The sequence below is a fragment of the Oncorhynchus nerka genome, linkage group LG8 (genome assembly GCF_034236695.1).
Source record: "Oncorhynchus nerka isolate Pitt River linkage group LG8, Oner_Uvic_2.0, whole genome shotgun sequence".
Classification (NCBI taxonomy): domain Eukaryota; kingdom Metazoa; phylum Chordata; class Actinopteri; order Salmoniformes; family Salmonidae; genus Oncorhynchus; species Oncorhynchus nerka.
In genome coordinates, this window is record NC_088403.1 from 25,882,702 (window position 1) to 25,908,050 (window position 25,349).

Here is a 25,349-nt window from a genome sequence, read left to right on the forward strand (position 1 = left end):
AGGTAGATTCTTACACTTTCCAGAATAATACATTTGTGTGTGCAGAGGTTCTTAGTAGTTTTGTTGACGGCAAGTGTAGTTTTGTTGACTTTTGATTGCCAGAGAAATGTGTGAAACACATTCAAAAACAGATGTCAGTAGATCATAATTTAGAGTGATCCAACATTTCACACAGAAAAACTAGACATCTGTTGCAATCTTGTTAGCTATTATTATAAAAATAATATTAACTTAGTGTATTGCTTACCACAAAATGTTGTTGATATCAAAAGACTGATGAGGCAAACTGACAAAATGCCATGATTCATTAAAAAAAATATCAATGACAACTCCAGCATGGCCATAACACCTATGTTCACAATTTACTGTATGTGTGGCACATACTTCTTCAGAGACCGTTTAAGTCCAAAATAAACAACACAAATTCATGTAGCCTTTAAGCTTTTTAATTAAACAAGAACATTGCGATAGAACAAGAAGCACAAATTGAAGAACTACACTCTGTTGAAGTTTGGACCCTAAGATTTTCACTGTATCCGCAATTACACCTGCAACCCTGTACATGTGACTATTAAATAGTGAATCTGAATCACTCTGGTGATTATACTGCGGGAGAAGCCATGACACTACCCAAATCAGGGTTGGAGTAACTGAAATTATTTTCCAATAGGAAGATCCTGAATTAAAAAGTAATTTACCCCCAATCCTGATCCAAGTCGACAGATTAAAACCATGTTCTCTTGAGAGCATACTGTACCTGACAGTGGAGGATGTTTCACTGGTTTACCTAACACACCTCACTGAACATAGTTCCACAGATTCACAATATGAATTGCCGGTCCACAGATTTTCTGGGAGCCTTCAGACACATAACCGGCTTGTATGCATGGCTGTTAGGACTGCAATGCTGCTACCTCCCAAAATAGACCATGTATGACATTCCATGACTTGAAACGACTTTGGACCCTGTACTTGATATGCTGTGTATCATGTAATAAGGGTTTGTATAGTCCCAGTATGTTTGATCAGAGGAAGGGAGGATCATAGAGGGAGGAAGCTAAACTCAGTGAGCAGCAGTCCTGAACAGCAGAGACACTCTTCTCCGTTCAAGTCAATTATCTCACCATCCCCCATCATGTCGCCCCTCTGCACCACAGAGATATGACAGAATGGGGAATGGTGGGATAATGCAGCATTCCTACGACAACACAGAGGAACCCTGGGCTGCCCTACATAACGACCGTACAGCTAACGACATGGAATTGTGACAAAGTTGAATACTATTGTATATTACTGTAGCCACAGTGAAAGGTGTGAACATGTGAGAAAATCAACTCCTTTTGGAGGAATGTCTCCTGCGACGGCTGGTGTGACTGTTTCGCAGCGTGAGCTCAGATGGCTCGGAGTGCGACCGCTCGTGCAACTTCAGGAGACGCAGGTACCTGAAGGCTTTTCCACACTGGCCACAGCTGTGGCCCTCCCCTGTGTGTTTAAACTTGTGCTCCCTCAGGTGCGTGTGTAGTTTGTAAGTCTTCCCACACTCGTCGCAGCTGTAAGGGCGTTCGTTCGAGTGCAGCCCCCGCTTGTGTATGCGGAGGCCCCCGCTGTCTTTAAAGGTCTTGTCGCATATGTCACATCTGTAAGGTTTCTCTGAAGAGTGCCTGCGTACGTGGGCCTGGAGTAGGCTGTTGTTGCCAAACATCTTCTGGCAGACAGGGCAGGGGAGTTTGGGACTGGGGTCATGGTCTTTTTGGTGTCTCTTTAGGTCAAACTCATAGACAAAGGTCCTTCCGCACTGGGCACACAGGAACTGGCGGTTTCCGATGTGGTAGCCCATGTGTCTCTTTAACAAGCTTGGCATAAAGAAGCGCAACCCACACTGCTCACAGGCGTACGGGCGGTCCGTGGTGTGCCAGCGCTGGTGGGAGGACAGCTGGAATTGGGTTGGGAAGCTCTTCGGACAATGAGTGCAGAAATAGGTATTCTCACTTGTATGACAATCCATGTGTCGTTTGCAGTACTGTACCTGTGTGAAGCCCTTGCCACATATGGTGCATTTGTATGGTCTAGCATCCGTGTGGACGCGATGGTGATTCTGAAGGCCAACCTTTCTCCGAAAGCATTTGCCGCACTCGTCGCAGCTAAAGGGCCGCACATCAGAGTGAATTTTCATATGGTTGGTCAGGAGTGCCGACGTCCTGAAGAACCTGCTACAATCGGTGCACTTGAAAGGTTTCTCTCCGGTGTGTATGCGGAGGTGATCCTCCAGCCGTCCCCGAGACAGAAAACGCTTCCCACACTCTTGGCAGGAGTTGGTTGCAGGTTCTCTCTTTTTCAAGCACGCTACTCGTAGTGGCTTTTGCACCCTCTTCCTTTGGATAATGGAACTCTCAAAGAGATCAACCTCTGTTTCCTGACCCCCGATCACCACACTGCTCCCGAGCCCTGTGTCGGCCGACTCCATCTCCTTGTCCAAATGATCGTTTTGTGGAAGGGGTGGCAAGGACTGGAGCGATAAAGTGTAACTGGCAATATGGGGGACCCACTGGTCGACACTCGTCAGCTCGACCGGCTGGTTATCCGTAGCAGGGATGACTATCTGTGAAGGAGAGGCTTCAGTGATGGAAGTATTCATCAGTGATACAAGCTGTTGCTGTCTCATCGTTTGCAGCATACTCCTTACTGTTGGTGCCCCTTTTGATGGTGCCCCTCCCACTAGTCCGCTAACACCTTGAGGACTAGAGCAGACCACGGCACTCTCTGGCAGTACATCCTCATCTTCTCCAGCATGGTCAGAGTCATCTGACATCATTCCCAGATCCTCCAAGTTACTGAAGGGGGCAGGGTTCATGACACTTAGAGCGCCTTCTAATGATTCTGATGGCTCGTCAAAATCTGGCTCCATTGATGGCCTTCCACAAGCGAGGCGGAAGGACAGCGAGGACAGCACACAGTCACCCACCGAAGTCGTGACAGGTACTGAGAGAAAGGGACAAATATAGAAAAATTACATTCTGATTGGTTGATTCCTGTAAATACAGCTAGTTCAAAGTGATCCATGAGAGTTTGGGGAAAACTACATTGTACTTTGTTCAGCTGTTGATAATTCTACTTAAAGTAAAGTAAGCCTACCAAACTGATTCTTATTTAGCAGGTTCTGGTGCTGGAGGAGGATCTTCAGGTGCTCAGGGTCAGACACAGACTGTCCACACTCCTCCAGGTCAGAGGGGGCAGCACTGATAATGGAGGCTATCTGAGAAGAAGAGGTAGAAGCTAAGATCAGCATCCAGGGGGTTTCTTAGAGTGCGCAGGATAAACAACAACATGAAATGTGTTGGCACGTATAAAGTTGTCTAACAATGTCAACATTAGATATGATTGGTGAATTGTTAGTCATAGACTTGTTGTGTAACAGTTCATTACCTGGGAGAGATCTGGCACAGATAGCAGTCGTTCCAGTTTGAGGACCAAGCCTCCCACAAGGGCCTGCAGTGCTGTGTCATACTTGGAGCCATACTGTGTATGGAACTCCTCCTACGGGGAAGGAAACAATAAGTTTAAGTCAGTGTCTTTGAAATGACAAAGTGGACAGTGTGAGAGGAAAGGGAGAAAGTGTGCCGAACCTGGAAGAAGTGCTTCCTCTCGTAAGGGTTTTTCAGCAGGGTTTGGACCAGTGCCACAAAGTTAGCCTGTGACTCCTCCACTTCTGCATCTTGCTGCTGTAATCAGGATGTGTAGGGGTGACAGGGTTTGTAGAAGTCATAAGTCCAACCTGAAAACAACTTTTTATCTCTTACCCCATCCATGTTTGCCCTTTGCAGATCTAAGGAATCAGATGAGTGACAGCAAAGCAAGACAGATGGCCAAAAGCTCCCACAACCCCCACTAGGTGTTAACACTTATGTTGTTTACACTTATCCAGTACCCTCAGATTTTTACACCACAGAGCTAAAGGCTATTTTCAAACCAGACTAATGTGTTACTGCAAATGTTACTCTCTTTTAAGTAGTCGTCCGAGAATGGTATTGACAGAAATCTTTTTGTATGCTGTTACAGGTGTGAGTTGTTCACTGGTATGGGGCAGAATTTCCACACAAGAGAGAAATATTCTTACCCCCAAGATGTTCATCTTTTCCAGGAGACGTTGGATGTCCTGAAGGTTGGGTGGGTCATTGCGGAACAGCTCCAAGATCATCTAAAATAATGGGACAAAATTGTATATGATTTTTCTAATACACAAATGTGTCAAAACCACATATCATGTCACTCACCCTTGCTCTCAGGCCCAGGATGAGTTGAGCCCTCTGTTTGTAACTCAGCAACTTTGGAACAGCTTCAGTCACCACAGTTACAAACTCCTCGACCTTCCCATAGTGCATCACATTGCGTTGATTCACCACATGCCATACAAATGAATACATCAGCCGCAGGGGAGAAACCAATAGTCGCAAAGAGGAGAGAGGAAGTGGGGGAGCTATAGCAAGACGATAGAACAACATGTTAGGGTGTGTGGCTTCATCCTCTAGGTTCTTTAGCAATAAATAACTCCAGCAACATAGCTAACTATCTAGCCAACTTAAATTTAGAAGGCATGCCGAAATAGACATTAGTTTTACACTAAGTTATCCATTGAAGATAGTCGCTAGATAGCTAGCGCTCTGCACTGCAGTGACTTGGGTCTGTAGCCAGGTGCACATTTGTAAAATTGGTTAGATTGCTAATACATGGTTAGCAAGTGTCGTATAATGTAACCTACCCGTACTGGCTGTCCTCTTCTTGACTCGTTTGTCCATGCCGGAATGTTACCAAATATGTACGATAGGCAGAAATCTAACAGTAAAGGTAACTAGCATGATAGATCGCTATCACCAACTTACTAACGATTTATGAAAATGGCGACAACAGATGTAAACGGAACCAAAACCAGAACAGTTTTGACCAGACTATTAACAATAAGATTGGCAGCATAAGATCATTACTGCCACCTATCGTCCTGGAATAAGAGCCGCAATTGAATCCTACTGCTCTTTTCTTGAAATTACATTTGAGATTAAAACACAAATTTCATAATTTTTCTGTATATATTTGGTTGAGTATGAATTTTTATTTTGTGGCTTAATACACTTGAAATGTATTATAAAAAGTCATCACACAGAACCGTTCTAGCATACATTTGGTTTCCCTTGCTGTGAATAAAATAGCAAAACAAATGAGTAGTGGCACACAATTGTGACTATTTGCCTTTATCCAACATCAAATGTTGTGCATATTTTTTGTAAAGGCTTCCGGCAATCATTGACTACTCTCAGAAAGAGATTAGTGAGTAGCTGTCAATTTACATCTTATGTCATTAGAATTTCAACCTATACAAAAAACAACAACAAATAAATATGTTTTAATGACACAATCATGAATTGTTATCTAACAGGAGACATGTTTGTTGCTACATTAATTAAGCCAGACATTATACTATTTTTCAGTGTTCCGTCTATTTAGGATATCCTGAATTATGGTCCAAAATATAAAGTCTACAACAAAAAAATGAGGAATATTATTACAGCTATTGGCAATTTGTCAAGACATTAAAAATAGCATCCCAGTCAGTGTGTGTGGAAGGCAGCCAATGTGCAGAAAATCAACTCATTTTGGAGGAATTTCTCCTGCGTCGGCTGGTGTGACTGTATTTCCTTGGTTGCTCAGATCGCTCTCCTGAGTGCAACCGCTCGTGCGCCTTCAGAAGACGTGGTAACTTGAAGACCTTTCCACACTGGTCACAGGGGTGCCCTTCCGCCGTGTGATGGATAATTATGTGCTCCTTCAGGTGCTGATTTAGCTTGTATGTCTTCCCACACATGTCGCAGTGGTAAGGCCGTTCACCCGTGTGCAGCCGTTTGTGACTGCTCAAGCTGCTGCTCTGTTTAAAGGTCTTGTCACATATGTCACATCTGTAAGGTTTTACAGAGGTGTGCGTAAACATGTGGGCCTTGATGAGTCCGTTGCTGCCAAACACCTTCTGGCAGACAGGGCATGGGATCTTGGGCTTGGGGCCATGGTCCCTTTGGTGTTTCTTCAGGTCAAACTCATAAACAAAAGTCTTTCCACACTGGGCACACAGGAACGGGCGGTTCCCAATGTGATAGCCCATGTGCCTCTTCAGCCCACTGGGATGAAAGAAGCGCATCCCACACTGCTCACAGATGAACGGGCGCTCCATGGTGTGCCAGCGCTCGTGGACAGACAGCTTGTATTGGGTTGGGAATCTCTTCGGACAATGAGTGCAGGGAAAGTTATTTTCACTTGCATGAGACTGGGTGTGTATTCTGCAATAGAATGCTTGGCTGAAGCCCTTTCCACAGATGGTGCATTTATGTGGTTTCGTACCCATGTGGATGAGCTGATGCTTCTTCAGGTCAGCCTTTTTCCGAAAGCCCTTGTCACACTCATCACACTTAAATGGCCGTGCTTCAGAGTGATTTTTCATATGAGTGGTCATGCCTCCTAAGGACCTGAAGGCCCTGCCACACTCAGTGCACTTGAACGGTTTCTCTCCTGTGTGAATGCGGAGGTGATTTTCCAGCTGAGACGGATAGACAAAACTCTTCCCACACTCCTGGCAAATGATGGTTGCCTCAGGGATTTTCCTCTTCGAGGGTACCGTTATTCTTTGTGGCTTGGGCGCCCATCTCCTTCGGATAACAGCCCTCTCAAAGAGATTGGCTTCTGTTTCCTGACCCCCAATTAACACACTGCTTCCAAGACATGTGCCACCTGACCGGATCTCCTTGTCTACATCATTGTTTTGTGGAAGGGGTGGCAAGGAAGGGAGCGAGATCGAGTTACTTGCAATGTGGGAGACCCACTGGTGGACACTCGCTACTTTGACCGGTGGGTTACCCGGTTGGTTCCCAATGGTGACCGTGGCAGGGATGACTAATTTGACTATCTGTAAAGGAGAGGATTTGGTGAAGGAACTACTCATCAGTGATACAAGCGGTTGGTATCTCTCTGTTGGCAGCATACTCCTTACTGTTGGTGCCCCTTTTGATGGTGACCCTCCCACTAGTCCGCTAACACCTTGAGGACTAGACGGGCTCTCTGGCAGTGCATCGTCTTCTTCACTGTCACACACTGCATTTTTCGCCCCACTTCCGTTATCCTTGGCACCCTCTTCTCTCTGCAGAGTACTATCTTCTCCAGCATGGTCAGAGTCATCTGACATCATTCCCAAATCCTCCAGGTCACTGAAGGAGGCAGGGTTCATGACACTTAGAGCGGCTTCTAATGATTCTGATGGCTTGTCAAAATCTGGCTCCATTGATGGCATTCCACAGGCGAGGCGGAAGGACAGCGAGGACAGCACACAGTCACCCACAGAAGAAGTGAGAGGTACTGAGAAAAAATAAAATATGAAAAATATTGAAGTACTTTACATTAAGAAGACTAGGCTTTTTATATATATTCCTGTTTTAAAAAATCATTAAATGGTTCATAATGAACTGAAAGGACCCGTATGTAGCTTTGTGCCAGACCCAACCAAATGTACATAGAAATGTGAGTTATAGATCTGTCTTTCTCATTGTAAGCAAGTCTGAAAAGTGGTATATCGGTCCTATGCGTGCTATTTCTATGCCTTCCGTCCTTTAAGTTTAGCTTTTGCATCTTTTTATTTAAGGTTTTGTAAACTTGTAATGTACTTTGTCTAGCTGTTTATAAATGTACTGTACATACACAGGGAGGATAACAGATAATGATTCAAGTAGAGACTCCAAAGCTTCCTATGGACTGTTTTCAAGCCTACCATTTCTGTTGAACTGGGTTTTATTTAGCAATTTCTGGTGATGGAGGAGGATCTTCAGCTGCTCAGGGTCAGACATAGACTGCCCACACTCCTCCAGGTCAGAGGGGTCAGCACTGATCATAGATGCTATCTGAGAAGGAGAGGAAGAACCAAAGATCAGCAAAAGGGAGGTGGCTTAGCATGTGAGGTAAAAACAATAATATGGCATGTGACATAAATTGTTATCTAATAATGACAGAATTTAGGTATGATCAGTGAACCACTAGTTATAGACTTGTCATTTACCAGTTCAATACCTGGGAGAGATCTGGCACAGATAACAGTTGTTCCAGTCTGAAGACCAAGCCTCCCACAAGGGCCTGCAGTGCTGTGTCATACTTGGAGCCATACTGTGTATGGAACTCCTCCTACAGGGAAGGAAAGAGTGACAGTGTCTATAATAGAACCTACCTGAATGACGAGCCGCTAAATGCAAGTCAGAAGAAATTAAGAGAGAGGAAGTATGTCAAACCTGGAAGAAGTGCTTCCTCTCATAAGGGTTTTTCAAAAGGGTTTGGACCAGCGACACAAAGTTAGTCTGCGACTCCTCCACTTCCACATCTTGCTGCTGTAACACAGAATGTGAATAATTTGATACAAGTATAACTTTTCTGGTTATCTGAATTAAGCTATTAAAATGAGTAGCTGTTACACACTTTGAATGTATGTGTAACCGATGTGAAATGGCTAGCTAGTTAGCGGTGGTGCGCGCTAATAGCGTTTCAATCGGTGACGTCACTCGCTTTGAGACCTTGAAGTAGTGGTTCCCCTTGCTCTGCAAGGGCCGCGGCTTTTGTGGAGCGGTGGGTGACTGTTGTTGATGTGTGCAGGGGGTCCCTGGTTCGAGCCCGGCGAGGGGACGGACTAAAGTTATACGGTTACATATGCAGGAGAGAGAAAAATGTACTTACCCCTGAGGATGCACTGATGTTCATGTTTCCCAGGAGACTTTGGATGGCCTGAGGGTTAGGTGGACAACCCTTGCGGAACATCTCCAAGATCATCTAAATAATGGGAATCATTGCGATATTGAGTAAACTTGCATCTTCCCCGCCCACCTTACACACATCTAGTTTCTACTGGCATTGATACAAATGTGTCAATCAAAGCATAATAAACTACCCCTCCCATGACCACACAACATAACACTCACCCTTGCTCTCAGGCCCAGGATGAGTTGAGCCCTCTGTTTGTAACTCAGCAACTTTGGAACAGCTTCAGTCACCACAGTTACAAACTCCTCGACCTTCCCATAGTGCATCACATTGCGTTGATTCACCACATGCCATACAAATGAATACATCAGCCGCAGGGGAGAAACCAATAGTCGCAAAGAGGAGAGAGGAAGAGGGGGACCTATGGAAAGAAGAGAGAACCGAAAAAATGTTAGGCAGTAGTTGCATAAAAAATGGTTTTGTCTACAACATCAAGGCTATACAAAATATTATGATAAGACTATAACACAGATGGGCGTTAGCAGCAATAGATGGCTACATTTAGAAAGAAAGCCAACATGACATTAACATGAAATGCTATACTAGTAAATTACTTTACAGTTCACTTAGGGCTGCCTGTAAGTTGAATTTTGAGCTACTCTAGCTAACGTTAGCCGGGGTAAATAGCATAGACAGTTAAGAAAAAAAAACTGCCCTACCCGTACTGACGGAAGCTTTGACTCGTTTGTCCATGATGGAAAAGTTGTTATCAAATGTATGTATGGATAACAAACAACAAATCTAACAACATACAGCAGTATATCAACATGCAATCAAAATTAATAAATGTGGAAATGGCAACAACGGTACATCCAGAAAGTAATTAGTGTGTCGTCAGCAACACTAAAAAAGCACTTCCGGGTCAAGGTTTCGGGAAAATGTAAAAATAAGAGTAACGTAAACTCCTACATCGCCTTGGTCCGTACAATTGCCCTTATTTTAGCGCCCCACAAACGTAATATTTCCAGTATTGCATTCAGGACCTCTTTAATTCTTTTTGCAAGTAGTAAGGCTAATATCTTATAGTCATTATTAAGAAGACAAATTGGACGCCAGTTATTGATGAGCAGCACTTCTTTTTTAGGCTTAGGTATCAGTGTTATTAACCCCTGACTCACTGTAGGAGGGAGAACATTGTTTTTAATACTCTCTAAAAATACTTAAAATAGGAAGGGAGCTACTTGTTCAGAAAATAATTTGTAAAATTCTGATGTAATTCCATCAACACCTGGTGATTTATTGTTCTTTAGATGTTTGATAGACTATAATCTCTTCAACTTCGATGGGTTCATCACACTGTTTAGATTCGATATCACTGATAGAGTGAACATTATTCAGTGAGTTTAAAAAACATATCTGTGGATTCCTGACAATACGTAGAGCTATACAATTTTCTGTAAAAATTGCTACAGTATTTAGCGATTAATTTTTTGGTCATCTGTAATAACACCATCAATGTTTAATTTATGGATAGTGTTATTTTTAGAGTGAAATTTTAAAGTCTAGAGAAATAGGATACATTCTGTTCTCCCTCCTCAATCCATTTTCTCCTAGATCTAATAGAGGCTCCTTCTGCTTTTAATTTATATATATATTATCCAGTTTATTTTGTAACTCAATTAGTTCCATCTTCTCCTCCCCGAGAGGTTCGCTGGGGACCTCTGAGAAAGGGAAGTCATCTTAATGATCACATTTTCCTCCTCAGCTCTTCAGGTCTTAGCAAGATTACTACCATATTTACCTAAGGTATTTGGACACCTCACATTTAAAGAACTCCCAGTTCTTGCAATAAGATTTTTCTTCACAAGCCCTTTCCACAAAGTGTGAGAGCAGATCTTTAACCTCAAATGTAACTATATCATTATTTAATAATGAGCTATTTAGCTTCCAGTAGGATGCTCTACCAAGGTTGGTATCAGGGGTAAATATTTTGATATCAATGAGTCATTACATACCCATTTGATGGTTTGTGTCAAATTTGCATCAGTTTTTAGGGCGGTGCTAAAGTGATCTTAGAAGTAAACAGCGGCTTTGAGAATGATGATCGCATGCAACGATGATGCAAAAAATGACTTGGTATCCCCCCTTACCCCCGTCACTGTCCAATTCTTGTTTTTAAAAGATAGAAGTGCTACACCTGGTGGAGAGAGATTGTAAGACAGAAATAGTTGCTTTATGCGTGCCACGATGTAACTGAGGGTCAGTTTTATCAACTTTTCTCCAATACTGAGCCATTACCATGTCGATCAACCCTTCAATAGAAACCTACTTCACACCCCCGATTTTGACGTCAACGCAGTCGCTACAGTCCCACACGCCTTTTCAGTTGGGATTGAGGTCAGGGCTTTGTGATGGCCACTCCAATACCTTGACTTTGTTGTCCTTAAGCCATTTTGCCACAACTTCAGAAGTATGCTTGGAGTGTCCATTTGGAAGACCCATTTGCGACCAAGCTTTAACTTCCTGACTGATGTCTTGAGATGTTGTTTCAATATATCCACATAATGTTCCTTCCTCATGAAGCCATCTATTTTGTGAAATGCATCAGTCCCTCCTGCAGCAAAGCACCCCCAAAACATGATGCTGCCACCCCCGTGCTTCACGGTTGGGATGGTGTTCTTCAGCTTGCAAGCCTCCTCCTTTTTCCTCCAAACATAACAATGGTCATTATGGCCGAACAGTTCTATTTTTGTTTAATCCGACCAGAGGACATTTCTCCAAAAAGTACAATCTTTGTCCCCATGTGCAGTTGCAAACCGTAGTCTGGCTTTTTTATGGTGGTTTGGAGCAGTGGCTTCTTCCTTGCTGAGCGGCCTTTCAGGTTATGTCGATATAGGACTCGTTTTACTGTGGATATAGATACTTTTGTACCCGTTTCCTCCAGCATCTTCACAAGGTCCTTTGCTGTTGTTCTGGGATTGATTTGGACTTTTTGCACCAAAGTACATTCATCTCTAGGAGACAGAACGCGTCTCCTTCCTGAGCGGTATGACGGCTGCTTGGTCCCATGGTGTTTATACTTGCGTACTATTGTTTGTACAAATGAACGTGGTACCTTCAGACGTTTGGAAATTGCTCCCAAGGATGAACCAGACTTCTGGAGGTCTACAGTTTTTTTTCTGAGATCTTGGCTGATTTCTTTAGATTTTCCCATGATGTCAAGCAAAGAAGCACTGAGTTTGAAGGTAGGCCTTGAAATATATCTACAGGTACACCTCCAATTGACTGAAATGATGTCAATTAGCCTATCAGAAGCTCCTAAAGCCATTACATAATTTTCTGTTTAAAGGCACAGTCAACTTAGTGTATGTTAACTTATGACCCACTGGAATTGTGATGCAGTGAATATAAGTGAAATAATCTGTCTGTAAACAATTGTTGGAAAAATTGCTTGTGTCATGCACAAAGTAGATGTCCTAACCAGACTTGCCAAAACTATAGTTTGTTAACAGGAAATGTGTGGAGTGTTTATACATCTTCAGTTTATACATACTTTACACATTTTACAGACACAATCTATTTTACAATAGTTAAATTTAGTTTGTTTTTAGTTCTGGCCTTCCTCTATTTCTGATGTACATCCAGTTTCTATTTGTATCTGTGCTGTTTCACAACAGTTCTGAACCTATGTACATTTCACAGACCACGAATGTTTTACATTTGTTATCTTGCTGTTATTAGTCCCCACCATTCAGCTCCATTCAACCCCTCCCATCTATCTCTTAACGCCATCCATTTTGGATTTCTATTAGCCATATATTTCTGAACTGTGCTGTGATGCTTCACAAAAGTGCTGAACCTTTCTATTCTCATAGTTTCAACAGATTGTAAATTAAAGATAAACATTTTTGCTAAAATAATTATTATATTATTGATCAATTGATTTGAAAAATCACCAGTATTGCTATCTGTAGCGTTAATTCTAGGTAAATGTTGAAGTTCTTCAGCCATTTCTGGACCTGTGATCAAAAACGAGCTAAATATGGACAGTACCAAAATAAATGATCTAATGACTCTGCCTCCTCGCAGCAAAATCTGCAGAGCTGGGAAGATTGTTCTTACTAAACGAGATGTTCTTACTAAACGACACTAACTGTGCTCCCGTCTCTTGCCTGGTAATTTTCTCCACAGCACAAATATTACACCTAAATGTGCATAAATACACACTCACACTGGCATATTACCTGATATTATATTCAGATTGGGCCTTGAGCTTACCTGTATTTGTCATGATAATCCTTGTCATGATAAATATTAATAATGTATTTCAACACAACATTTGTGAAAGTCCCCAGTAGGCAGATTTAGATCACTTCCTCTACAGCTGAGGGAGGTTTTTGTTTGGCTCTGTATCACTGTGTGAACGGAGTAGCTTCATGCTGCTGACAGTAGTAATCTCCTGCATCTTCAGCCTGGACTCCACTGATGGTCAGAGTGAAATCCATATCATATCCAGTGCCTTGATATCGACCAGATGAGAAACCTGTGTTAAAGTCGATGATGAATTTAGGAGCTTCTCCAGGTTTTTGATGGTACCAGGCTAAGTCATCGTCAATGGCACTACTGGCTTTACAGCTGATCGTGGCAGACTCTCCAGACTGGACCATGACAACTGCAGGAGTCTGGGTCAATAGAATGTCCCCTGCACAGCCTGGAAGAGATAAACAAATATGAATTTGCAGTCTTTGATTTAGATTAAACCTGTTTCAGTTCAAATACGAATATTAGAATAAAGACTTTCTGTTCAAATTAGGATAATAATATTAAAATAGAATGCTTTAAGGTCAATTACTGAAGTAATTCCTAACTTACCATTTGTGTAAAATGCAAGGACCAAGATAGTTACGGAGATAAAAGTCATTTTTGTCTTATGTTGTGTGGCTTCTATAAAGCACACGTTTAACTCACAGGACTATAAACACTTTAAGAACACTGAAGCATGTGCTACCAATGCAAATTGTCTTCATATGCAAATGGGGCAACAGTCTGATGATACAGGACACCTGTGATATGAACGCGGTTGAAAACAGTGAGATGACCAGAATTTTAGTGTGGTTTATTTATTCATAAAAAAAAGCAGTATCAATACTGTCCCATATTGTAAGACAGACACTAATATAAAAACATTGTCTAGATATATTTGTGTTCACTTTAGAGTTACAGTATCTTCCTTCCCTTGTAAATACATCTGGCACCTTGTTTTTCTTGTTCTCCATGCGTTTCGTACCACCTCCCCTATTGGCTCCTAACGTCCTACACAGACACAGACAAAATGTACTTTGTTAAGTAACCTTGTGTGTGCCTGATCAAAACATTACAACGAGTAACAAGTGAGTGATTTGTCACGAGTTGTACGTTCATCCTCCACCATGATGTCTGACTCATATATGCTACCAACCACTCTGTGCACTCTCACCGAGCAACTTTTGTTGTCACAAGATCTCACAGACACTCTCCCTCGCTTACACACACACACACACACACACACACACACACACACACACACACACACACACACACACACACACACACACACACACACACACACACACACACACACACACACACTATGTGACTGAGTGTCTGACTGAGTGACAGTGAACTGGTACACAATGCTGTCCTTGTGCCGTACACAAAAGGTCAGATGAATCAAAGCATATGAATCACAGACTGTCTTTCCTCTCAGGCTCTCAGACATACTTCTAATCCATATCACAGCCAAATATCCTCCTCATATTCTTGGATACTACACTGGATATTGATTCACAATCTATTTGATAACATTTATGATAAATATTTAGCTGGAAATGTTAGGGAATCAGCACAGAGACGTTTTTGTGAGATGGTGCTTGGTACCTGAAGAGGCTCAGGGCAGGTTATGAACGGAAACGGGACTACAACTCTTTTAAAAAAAGCGATTCCCCCATTTAGATAGACCACAAATATCAAACAAGTAAGAGTTTCTAAAATGTGTGCGTGCGTGCGGGTGAGTGACAAACAGTAGTGCCCGTAGGCGGCCCTTGCGACACTAGTCAGCCGGACCCTGGTCTATAGTATTTACATGTCATCATGACAAGTCCTCTGCCTGAAGAAAGAAACATTGGATTTCAAGTCTTCCTCATTAACTTCTCAAGTTCCATATGAAGAGCAAAGTGAGTAGAAATCCATATTTTTTTATGTATTATCAGATTTTCCTGAATATTTTGTGATTTTTGTTTTTAGAACGTTTCTATAATTAACTTGAGGGTTGATGAGAAAGTGAAGTCATATACAGATTCAGAAAAGAAAGCCATGTACGGAGGGGCTGGGAGAGGAAAGTCTTCCCTTTCTGATATGCTTCCTCTGTCAGATTCGGACGGCCACGTGTGTCCTCCTATTTCTGTTCACAAGTCTTGGAGTATGCTCAGGAGGATTTGGGAATCCTGTCACAGATGACGTGAGCAGGCTGATGTTATTGGTAAGATACTCTAACCTGAACTCTACTATGCAAAACTAGTCTGGTGATTATTTAGAGTTTATTTCGTCTAAAAACAACTTTAAATCTCTTCTTTTGATACAGAAAAATGGGCCAAATAATACTAATTTATTTTTTCAGAAACACAATATTCCAAAGGATTATAACATTTCTATGCATTATATTCCCAAAGAGAAGGTGAGTAGAATTTCTCAAAAACAAAACATCATGCAGAAACTTTTAGAAGGAGAGAAGTTGGGTGGCCTTAAACTTTGGCAGCATTTTTGTACAGGAACATTTTTGTTTTATTTACAATCTGTAGATAGGAATCATATGTAACCTAGTCAGTTTTCTCCCTTTTCTTACTCCAGAGTGGTGTGTGCTGGGTTCTACTGAATATCTATCCACTGGAACAAAGCCTCAGGGAACTGGCCCGGGTGTTTGGTGCCATTTCTTCCAACAAAGATAATATTATGATCTTCATCACCATGCTGCAAAATCTACGCTTCAAATTTGATCATGAGGAGCTGGTAATGCCTGTCAGTTCTGCCAGTAGATCCAGTTACTGTAGACCCAGTTACTGTAGACCCAGTTACTGTAGATCCAGTTATTGTAGACCCAGTTACTGTAGACCCAGTTACTGTAGACCCAGTTACTGTAGACCCAGTTACTGTAGACCCAGTTTATTGACTGTATTAAGTGGTGCAACCATCCTGATGTTTACTTTGTTTGTCTGTACTTTCAGGAGGCAACAATGCAAGTCTTTAAATGCCACTATAAGGCGGTCAAATGGCCGTCTGGGCAGTATTTCGACTATATCAGAGACATTTTGAATTCTGCAGCTCAGGGAGAAGGAGGATTCCGCTGTGTGCCTCCACCCTGCCCTGCCCCTACTACACCAGGTAAGAAACACGCCCCAACACACAGTATCGATTCAGCCCCAACATACAGCATTCACAAGTCTCTTCCTCACAGAGCATGTTGTTGTCTCTCTCAGGAAGTGAAGCACAGGATCATGAACAGACTCGGTCAAGGGGGAGTCTGCTGTCCCTGCTACTGATCCCAGTCACAGCCTGCGTGTTCCTCATTGTGTGGGCGGTAAGTTAACAATGTGAATGGCTTGCTCAGGCTGTATGACAGTGTCTGGCCCAGAAGACCTACAGGGTATGCTGACTCTTGTTCCAGCCCAGTGCTACTACTACACACCTAAATCAACATTTCAACTAATCATCAAATGTGTTAGTACTTGGCCAGAACAAAAGCCTGCACACTGGCTCTCCAGGACTGAAGAGCACTGGTGTATGGTATTGAATGATTCAACGTGATATTCTGTTCCATAGATTAAATCTAGAAGAGGAGGCTCCCCAGAGAGTAACCTTGAGAGAGGCCATAGAAGGCTGTCCACTGATGTGGAACGGACCATAACCATCCCTATTCCACCAGTCACCAGTCCAACTGACACACCAATAATGGGGGAAGCCTGATCACCACTGAGGGAGCAGAAGAAGCCAACATCAAGCACTGCATAGAGATCAGAAAGCTCCCCGTCTGGACTGGTGTCACTCTGGACTGGTGTCACTCTGAACTGGTGTCACTCTGAACAGGTGTCACTCTGGACTGGTGTCACTCTGGACTGGTATCACTCTGGACTGGTGTCACTCTGGACTGGTGTCACTCTGAACAGGTGTCACTCTGGACTGGTGTCACTCTGGACTGGTGTCACTCTGGACTGGTATCACTCTGGACTGGTGTCACTCTGGACTGGTGTCACTCTGGACTGGTGTCACTCTGAACAGGTGTCACTCTGGACTGGTGTCACTCTGGACTGGTATCACTCTGGACTGGTGTCACTCTGGACTGGTATCTCTGATTCTTCTTGGGTGATATCCCTGAGAGAACAGAGCTGAAATCTCTTATTTTGTATCTTTGACATATCGTCGCTGATACCTCTATAATATAAGGGCTGATATAAGGTCTCACTTAAACAAGGGACAACGGCAATAAGACATTAATCAACCGCTTACTAGAACTATATAATTTGGACTGTCATATATTTTGACACAACACCATGTATCGCAGGTTCCTACCTTGTCTATGTCTGTCTAATCAGAGATTTTGACATTACACAACATCAGAGACATTCTCTACTGAGACTGGACTTTGTTGTTGCCTAAATATCTATTGCTGCTGTGTGGCCACATAGTGTGTGCTGACACTTTTTTGTTTCACCCCCTCTTTGAGTCACATCATCAGTGTGTGTGACCACAGTATGACAGTTTAACTGCCCGCTGTGTGTGTGTGTGTGTGTGTGTGTGTGTGTGTGAGTAAGCTATCCTGCTCTGGATGATCTCAGTGAGGGCCATAAGAGGGGCTTGTTCTCGTCACAAAAGAAAAAAGCCGTAGGCTGAAGGAAATACCAGTTCCATGCTAACCGACAGAGACAGATCCTTATGAATCAAAAAACGTTTGATCCTCAATCCCCAGACAGCAGGAAACCATGTTTCTCTGCCATCTCCTCTCATGTTGCACTATCACACGCATTATGAAGCCTTACCACTGGGCACAGACGTCAATTCAACGTCTTTTCCAAGTTGGTTCAACTTAATTTGATTGAAACGATGTGGAAACAACGTTGATTCTATCAGTGTGTGCCCAGTGGGATAGGACTGACTGATTTCAAGCATAAGTTATGGCTGCTTTTTAACTCCCCTCTAGTGGTCAGATACAATAACTATACTTGATTCCCTCAGCACCTACAGTAGGTCCCAGCTGTAGCAAGACAGTCACTGTGCAGTCTGACTGAGGGAGGTTTTTGTACAGATCTGTATCACTGTGGAACACCTAGACACTTTATGTAGATAGTGTAGTGTAGTGTAGTGTATTGTAGTGTAGTGTAGATAAAAGTGTGTATGTAGATAGTGTATGTTGTAGATTGTGTATGTAGTGTATGTACTGTAGTGTAGATAGTGTATGTTGTATAAATTATGTAGATAGTTTATGTAGTGTAGATAGTGTATGTAGTGTAGTTTAGACAGTGTATGTAGTGTAAATTATGTAGATAGTTTATATAGTGTAGATGGTGTATGTAGTAGTGTAGTGTAGATAGTTTATGTAGATACTGCATGTAGACAGTGTAGGTTGTGTAGTGTAGATGGTGTATGTAGTATATATAGTGTATTTAGTGTATATAGTGTATGTAGCTAGTGTATGTAGTGTAGATAGATAGTGTATGTAGACAGTGTATATAGATAGTGTAGATAGTGTATGTAGATTGTGTAGGTAGTGTATGTAGTGTAGATCATGTATGTAGTGTAGATAGTGTATGTAGTGTAGTGTAGATAGTGTATATAGACAGTGTAGATAGTGTATGTAGCTAGTGTATGTAGTGTAGATAGATAGTGTATGTAGACAGTGTATGTAGATAGTGTAGATAGTGTATGTAGATTGTGTAGGTAGTGTATGTAGTGTAGATCATGTATGTAGTGTAGGTAGTGTAGTGTAGATAGTGTATGTAGATAGTGTATGTAGTGTAGTGTAGATAGTGTATATAGACAGTGTAGATAGTGTATGTAGTGTATGTAGTGTAGGTCGTGTAGTGTAGATAGTGTATTTAGATCATGTAGGTAGTGTATGTAGATAGTGTATGTAGTGTAAATAATGTAGATAGTGTAGGTATGTCGTGCAGATAGTGTATGTAGATAATCTATGTAGATAGTGTAGATAGTGTATTTAGATAGTGTATGTAGTGTACATTATGTAGATAGTTTATATAGTGTATGTAGTAGTGTAGTGTAGATAGTTTATGTAGATACTGTATGTAGTGTACATGTGTCTCATGTTTGAGTCCAGCGTCATTCACAGTCTCATTCACAGATCTAGCAGTTAGTAATCTGCTCATGAAAAAAAGTTAATATAATGCTAGAAGATTGCATCAATTTAAATCAGACATTTGGTTAAAGGTCCATATGAGGACTTGTTTTGGGGGCTGAAGTGATTGTAACTTTGAAGTAATGTTGAGGTCATAACATATTTTGTTTTACTCCTATGGATCTTGCTTTGCATATGGACAGGTATTGTGTTTCAAAACATCAAGTAACTTTAATTGACACTTTCAGGCCATGACAAATATAACAAGTCATAACCATGATGATGATGGTCATGTGATCTGAATGATTGCTTTGTAACCATATTGTATCACGTCACAGTTGACCTCCTCTAGTGACCAGTGTTCTATGTCACTGTCTCTTCCCTCTCAGACACTGCAATCTGACCGAGGGAGATTTTTGTATGGCTCTCTATCACTTTGTGAACACATTACCACTGTGCCAACTCTGATAGTAGTGATCTCCTGCATCTTCAGCCTGGACTCCACTGATGGTTAAAGTGACCTAGTCCTGGACTGAATATCTTTATAGATTAAGTGTAACTAGTTGTTTATCCTGTGTGTATTGTTGATATGAAAGGTGTTAACTGATAATGCAGTGTCTCTTCTTTCCTCTCCGCTACAGCACCCTGAGCAAGGCACGCTGGGAAAGGGGAGAGGTGTACACCTGCAGGGTGGTCCTCGACGATATCAGTGAATTCCGCCGCATTCCAGAAAAGTCACTGTTGTCTAGAGACAGGAGAGGCAATTGTAGGGGGCTAGAGAGTCCCCACATGGTGCTAGTTCTGGAAACAGTGTTTTAGAGCTGACTGTTACAGTATAATAGTGAATAATATCATTAGTGCTGTGTGCTAAATTAACTACTTTGAGATTAAGTTGTACATGTCTTCTTTCCTCTGAGATCACATACAGCTTGTTTTAATTTAAATATAACCACAAAAGTTACTTTAATCACAATTCCTGTGATCACTGTCTAATGAAGGCAGCACATTTCATACACATTTTGATTAAAAGGGCACCTAACCTAATATCTGCTCTCAGAGATCACACTGCTAAACAGTACATTTCCATAACTTATTTATTTCAAATGTTTATTTACTAATATGATTTTATTAAATAGTTTCTGCTATGGTTTTTAACCATGTGTGGTCTACACTGTAGCTTCCCTGGGTTTTCTCTACCTTCAACCCCCTGGGGACAGAATGAACATCTGGTGCCAGTGCTGCTCTATTCTGGGACAAGCAGAACCACCCAACCCTGCCTATGCAAATCTCAGTTTCACTCAAATCAAGTCAAATGTATTTATACAGCCCTTCTTACATCAGCTGATATCTCAAAGTGCTGTACAGAAACCCAGCCTAAAACCCCAAACAGCAAGCAATGCAGGTGTAGAAGCACAGTGGCTAGGAAAAACTCCCTAGAAAGGCCAGAACCTAGGAAGAAACCTAGAGAGGAACCAGGTTATGAGGGGTGGCCAGTCCTCTTCTGGCTGTGCCGGGTGAAGATTATAACAGAACATGGCCAAGATGTTCAAATGTTCATAAATGACCAGCATGGTCAAATAACAAGTAGTTGTCGAGGGTGCAACAAGTCAGCACCTCAGGAGTAAATGTCTGTTGGTTTTCAAAGCCGATCATTAAGAGTATCTCTACCGCTCCTGCTGTCTCTAGAGAGTTGAAAACAGCAGGTCTGGGACAGGTAGCACGTCCAGTGAACAGGTCAGGGTTCCATAGACGCAGGCAGAACAGTTGAAACTGGAGCAGCAGCACGGCCAGGTGAACTGGGGACAGCAAGGAGTCATCATGCCAGGTAGTCCTGAGAGAGAGAAAGAGAATTAGAGAGAGCATACTTAAATTCACACAGGACACTGAATAAGACAGGAGAAGTACTCCAAATATAAAAGACTGACCCTAAACCCCCGACACAAACTACTGCAGCACAAATACAGGAGGCTGAGACAGGAGGAGTCAGGAGACACTGTGGCCCCATCCGATAATACCCCCGGACAGGGCCAAACAGGCAGGATATAACCCCACCCACTTTGCCAAAGCACGCCCACACCACTAGAGGGATGTCTTCAACCACCAACTTACCATCCTGAGACAAGGCCGAGTATAGCCCACAAATATCTCCGCCACGGCACAACCCAAGGTGGGGCGCCAACCCAGACAGGAGATCACGTCAGTGACTCAACCCACTCAAGTGACACACCCCTCCTAGGGACGGCATGGAAGAGCACCAGTAAGCCAGTGACTCAGCCCCTGTAATAGGGTTAGAGGCAGAGAATCCCAGTGGAGAGAGGGGAATCGGCCAGGCAGAAACAGCAAGGGCGTTTCGTTGCTCCAGAGCCTTTCCGTTCACCTTCAGACTCCTGGGCCAGACTACACTCAATCATATGACCCACTGAAGAGATGAGTCTTCAGTAAGGACTTAAAGGTTGAGACCGAGTCTGCGTCTCTCACATGGGTAGGCAGACCATTCCATAAAAATTGAGCTCTTTCGGAGAAAGCCCTGCCTCCAGCTGTTTGCTTAGAAATTCTAGGGACAATTAGGAGGCCTGTGTCTTGTGACCGTAGCGTACCAAATCGGAAAGCTAGGTAGGCGCAAGCCAATGTAATGCTTTGTAGGTTAGCAGTAAAACCCTGAAATCAGCCCTTGCCTTAACAGGAAGCCAGTCTAGAGAGGCTAGCACTGGAGTAATATCAAATTTTTCCCACAACTCCAACTGATAACACAGCCACAAAGTAAAAATTCCGTAGACAAATTAGCTTTCTGGTCTTAAATTTCAGGTGGGGTTTGTCGGAATAATGACTTTATTTCTGTGTTAAGTAGTGACGACCCAGTTTCACTCTCTGAAATACCCTAGACTGGGACAGATGTGGAGAGAGGGGTTGGGCTGGTATAAACGTTTCTATGATAACTACTACACTAACTCATGGAATTGTTCTAAAATAGTAATAACATGGTCCAAAAAGCAATTTAATTCTCTATTTTAGGACACCTGGGGCATCAGTGTAAAAATTGTGTGGCGCATTCATTGGATAAAGACAGAATGATTGCAATTAGGAGGACTTTTTTCTAATGTCTGAGCCCCACATCTTGTTCCTGATTGACAGATCCGGCAGTCCGTAACCTGCTCATGACAATTAATAATTCTAAATGATCAGAATAATTTTTATCACACCATATGAGGACTTTTAGGGGGCTGAAATGTTTGTAATGTTGATTTAAAATGTGATGATTTAATATTTTGACTTCCGTGGGGTTACTTATGTACGTACACTGAACAAAAATATAAATGCAACATGTAAAGTGTGGGTCCCATGTTTCATGAGCTGAAATAAAAGATCCCAGAAATTGTCCATAATTATGCACAACTAGCTAATTTCTCTTAAATTTTGTGCACAAATGTATTTACATCCCTGTTAGTGAGCATTTCTCTTTTACCAAGATAATCCATCCAGCTGACAGGTGTGGCATATCAAGAAGATAACTAAACAGCATGATTATTATACAGGTGCACCTTGTGCTGGGGAAAATAAAAGGCCACTCTAAAATGTGTAGTTTGTCACACAATACAATGCCACAGATGTATCAAGTTGTGAGGGAGCGAGCAACTGGCATGCTGACTGCAGGAATGTCCACCAGAGCTGTTGCCAGAGAATGTAATGTTCAACGTCGTTTCAGAGAATTTGGCAGTACGTCCAACCAGCCTCACAACCGCAGACCACATGTATGGCATTGTGTGGGCGAGCAGTTTGCTGATGTCAACTTTGGTAATGGAGTGCCCCATGGTGGCCGTGGGGTGATGGTATGGGCAGGCATAAGCTCTGGAATGGCCTGAATACTCGCCAGACATGTCACGCATTGAGAAGTTTGGGATGCTCTGGATCGACATGTACAACAGCGTGTTCCAGTTCCCGTTTTATCTCCATCTCTACATTTAAAGACTAGATCATGGACACTTTTTCTGACACTTGTGGCTGATTCGTGTGACATATTGTTGTATATACCTTTTTGCTCTTTATGCTGTTGTCTGTGCCTAACAATGTTTGTACCATGCTTGTGCTGCTACCATGTGTTGCTACTGTGTTGTTGTCATGTTGTGTTGCTACCATGCTGTTTTGTCATTTGTTAGTGCCGTGCTGTGTTGTCTTAGGTCTCTCTTTATGTAGTGTTGTGGTGTCTCTCTTGTCATGGTGTGTTTTGTCTTATATTTTTCTTTTTAATTCCAGCCCCTGCAGGAGGCCTTTTGCCTCTTGGTAGGCCATCATTTTAAATAAGAATTTGCTGTTAACTGACTTGCCGAGTTAAATAAAAAATATCCAGCAAATTCGCACAGCATTTGAAGAGGATTGGGACAACATTCCACAGGCCACAATCAACAGAATGATCAACTCTATGCGAAGGGGATGTCACACTGCATGAGGCATCTTTTCTGCTACTCTCGTGTTTTCAAACATAATTAAAAGGGAATCTGATCCAACAAATACTCTGCAATCATTTCTACAACTGAATGAGCCTGTTATAATGTAGCTCCAATACCAGTGAGAATAATTAGTGATATTAGATAATAAACCTCTAAGATCTGCTCTCAGAACTCACACTGCTAAACAATTACTTTCCATAACATATGTATTTATGTTTCATTCTCAATATGACGACAGTGCTGCTCTATTCTGGGACAAGCAGAACCATCCTGCCCTGTCTATGTAAATCTCAGTTTCACTCACACAGCTACGAGTCAAGCAGTTGAACAGTTTCGCTGAGTGAAATACTCTGGACTGGGCCAGATGTGAGGGAGTGGACTGGTTTAACATCTATGGTGGATTCACCATGTAATTAATGACAGATTCGACAGATATTATACTTTATGATAACAGTGTGTAGTGTATGTCTCTACATCAATGTGTCATGTTTGAGCCCAGCATCATGTCTCATTCACAGATCTAACAGCTCATGAAAAGGGTTAATACATGCTAGATGATCACATCATTAACTGGTTGTGAAGTGCATGTAGGGAATTGGTTTGGGGGGCTGATACGTTTCCTCTTACTTCTGTACATCTTACTCTACTATGGACTGGTATTGTCTTCCAAAACTACAAATAACTTTTACTGTATATACACTTTCAGTTCATGTCCAAAATAACAAGTTGTAACCTTGATGATGATAATAATGACGATGATGATGATGACGACGTTGGAGAACGTGTGTTCTGAATGATATTTTCTAACCATTTTCAAAGTTGACCTCCTCTACTGATCAGTGTTCCATGTCACTGTCCCTTCCCACTCAGCACCTGCAGAAGGTCCCAGCTGTATCAGTACAGTCACTGTGCAGTCTGACTGAGGGAGGTTTTTGTCCGACTCTATATCACTGTGTGAACACATAACCACTGTGGTAACTCTGACAGTAGTAATCTCCTGCATCTTCAGCCTGGACTCCACTGATGGTCAGAGTGAAGTCACTCCCTGATCCACTGCCACTGAATCTAGATGGAGTCCCAGACGGAAGGGTTTTAGCATAGTAAATATGGAGTTTAGGAGCTCCTCCAGGTTTCTGTTGATACCAGTGCAAATAGTGTCCATTGCTGTTACTGGGTACAGCACTGCTGGTCTTACAGCTGAGACTGACTGAGTGACCCACTGAAACAGCTTTCACTGCAGGAGTCTGAGTCACAGTGACCTGGCCTCTTGACTCTGAAACAGATGGCATGTATAATTAGCATTACATTATTTGTTCATATAGCATATTCACTAAAACAGTAATAAGGTTATATAGCCTAATATTGCAATTTTCCAGAAAATGTTCTGTAAAATATATTACCTTGGAGACAGAGGGCAAATATCCAGATGAAGATGGTGATACAAGTCATGATTGTTGTGGGTTCTGTTGTCATGAAGGACAGCTCTCAGTCATGAAGTGTTAAACTCACAGGGATATAAACACTACCAGAGCACTGAAGCATGTGCTGGCTATGCAAAGTGTTCTATATGGAAGTAGTCCAACATGTAAATAGTCTTCTTGGACAGTCAGAATGATGTGATGTAGATACATGATAGCTTTGTAATCACATAATTTGTTTATGTCATAAGTGCTGAATGGGGACTAATACATGATTATTATTATAGACATCGACAAATGGAGCATATTGTTATTACTGTCATTCGACAAGAT

General features: G+C 42.2%; 3 protein-coding genes across 4 annotated transcripts; 1 reads left to right on the plus strand and 2 right to left on the minus strand.

The window, feature by feature from the left end:
- Positions 1-430: 430 nt before the first annotated feature.
- Positions 431-4,993, minus strand: LOC115133014 (zinc finger protein 17-like). Its single transcript, XM_029665829.2, has 7 exons — positions 4,757-4,993; positions 4,272-4,474; positions 4,115-4,195; positions 3,624-3,719; positions 3,424-3,534; positions 3,133-3,253; positions 431-2,979 (listed from the first exon to the last, which is right to left on the minus strand). Exons 1-7 carry the CDS (start codon positions 4,791-4,793, stop codon positions 1,331-1,333), a joined length of 2,298 nt encoding a protein of 765 aa, XP_029521689.2. The 5' UTR covers positions 4,794-4,993; the 3' UTR covers positions 431-1,330.
- Positions 4,994-5,082: 89 nt separating this feature from the next.
- Positions 5,083-13,751, minus strand: LOC115133013 (zinc finger protein 419-like). 2 transcript variants are annotated; one of them, XM_029665828.2, is made up of 8 exons: positions 13,645-13,751; positions 13,051-13,483; positions 8,991-9,193; positions 8,749-8,841; positions 8,310-8,405; positions 8,095-8,205; positions 7,799-7,928; positions 5,083-7,389 (listed from the first exon to the last, which is right to left on the minus strand). In XM_029665828.2, exons 2-8 carry the CDS (start codon positions 13,076-13,078, stop codon positions 5,636-5,638), a joined length of 2,415 nt encoding a protein of 804 aa, XP_029521688.1. In that variant the 5' UTR covers positions 13,079-13,483; positions 13,645-13,751; the 3' UTR covers positions 5,083-5,635. The 2 variants fall into 2 exon arrangements, with proteins under 2 accessions (XP_029521688.1, XP_029521687.1); XM_029665827.2 differs by lacking the exons at positions 13,051-13,483; positions 13,645-13,751 and adding an exon at positions 9,492-11,633.
- Positions 13,387-23,659, plus strand: LOC115133702 (uncharacterized). The gene is made up of 7 exons (XM_029667188.2): positions 13,387-13,469; positions 15,097-15,289; positions 15,428-15,484; positions 15,658-15,816; positions 16,032-16,188; positions 16,284-16,384; positions 16,627-23,659. The coding sequence occupies exons 1-7, from the start codon at positions 13,387-13,389 to the stop codon at positions 16,768-16,770; spliced, it is 894 nt and encodes a 297-aa protein (XP_029523048.2). The 3' UTR covers positions 16,771-23,659.
- Positions 23,660-25,349: the final 1,690 nt, after the last annotated feature.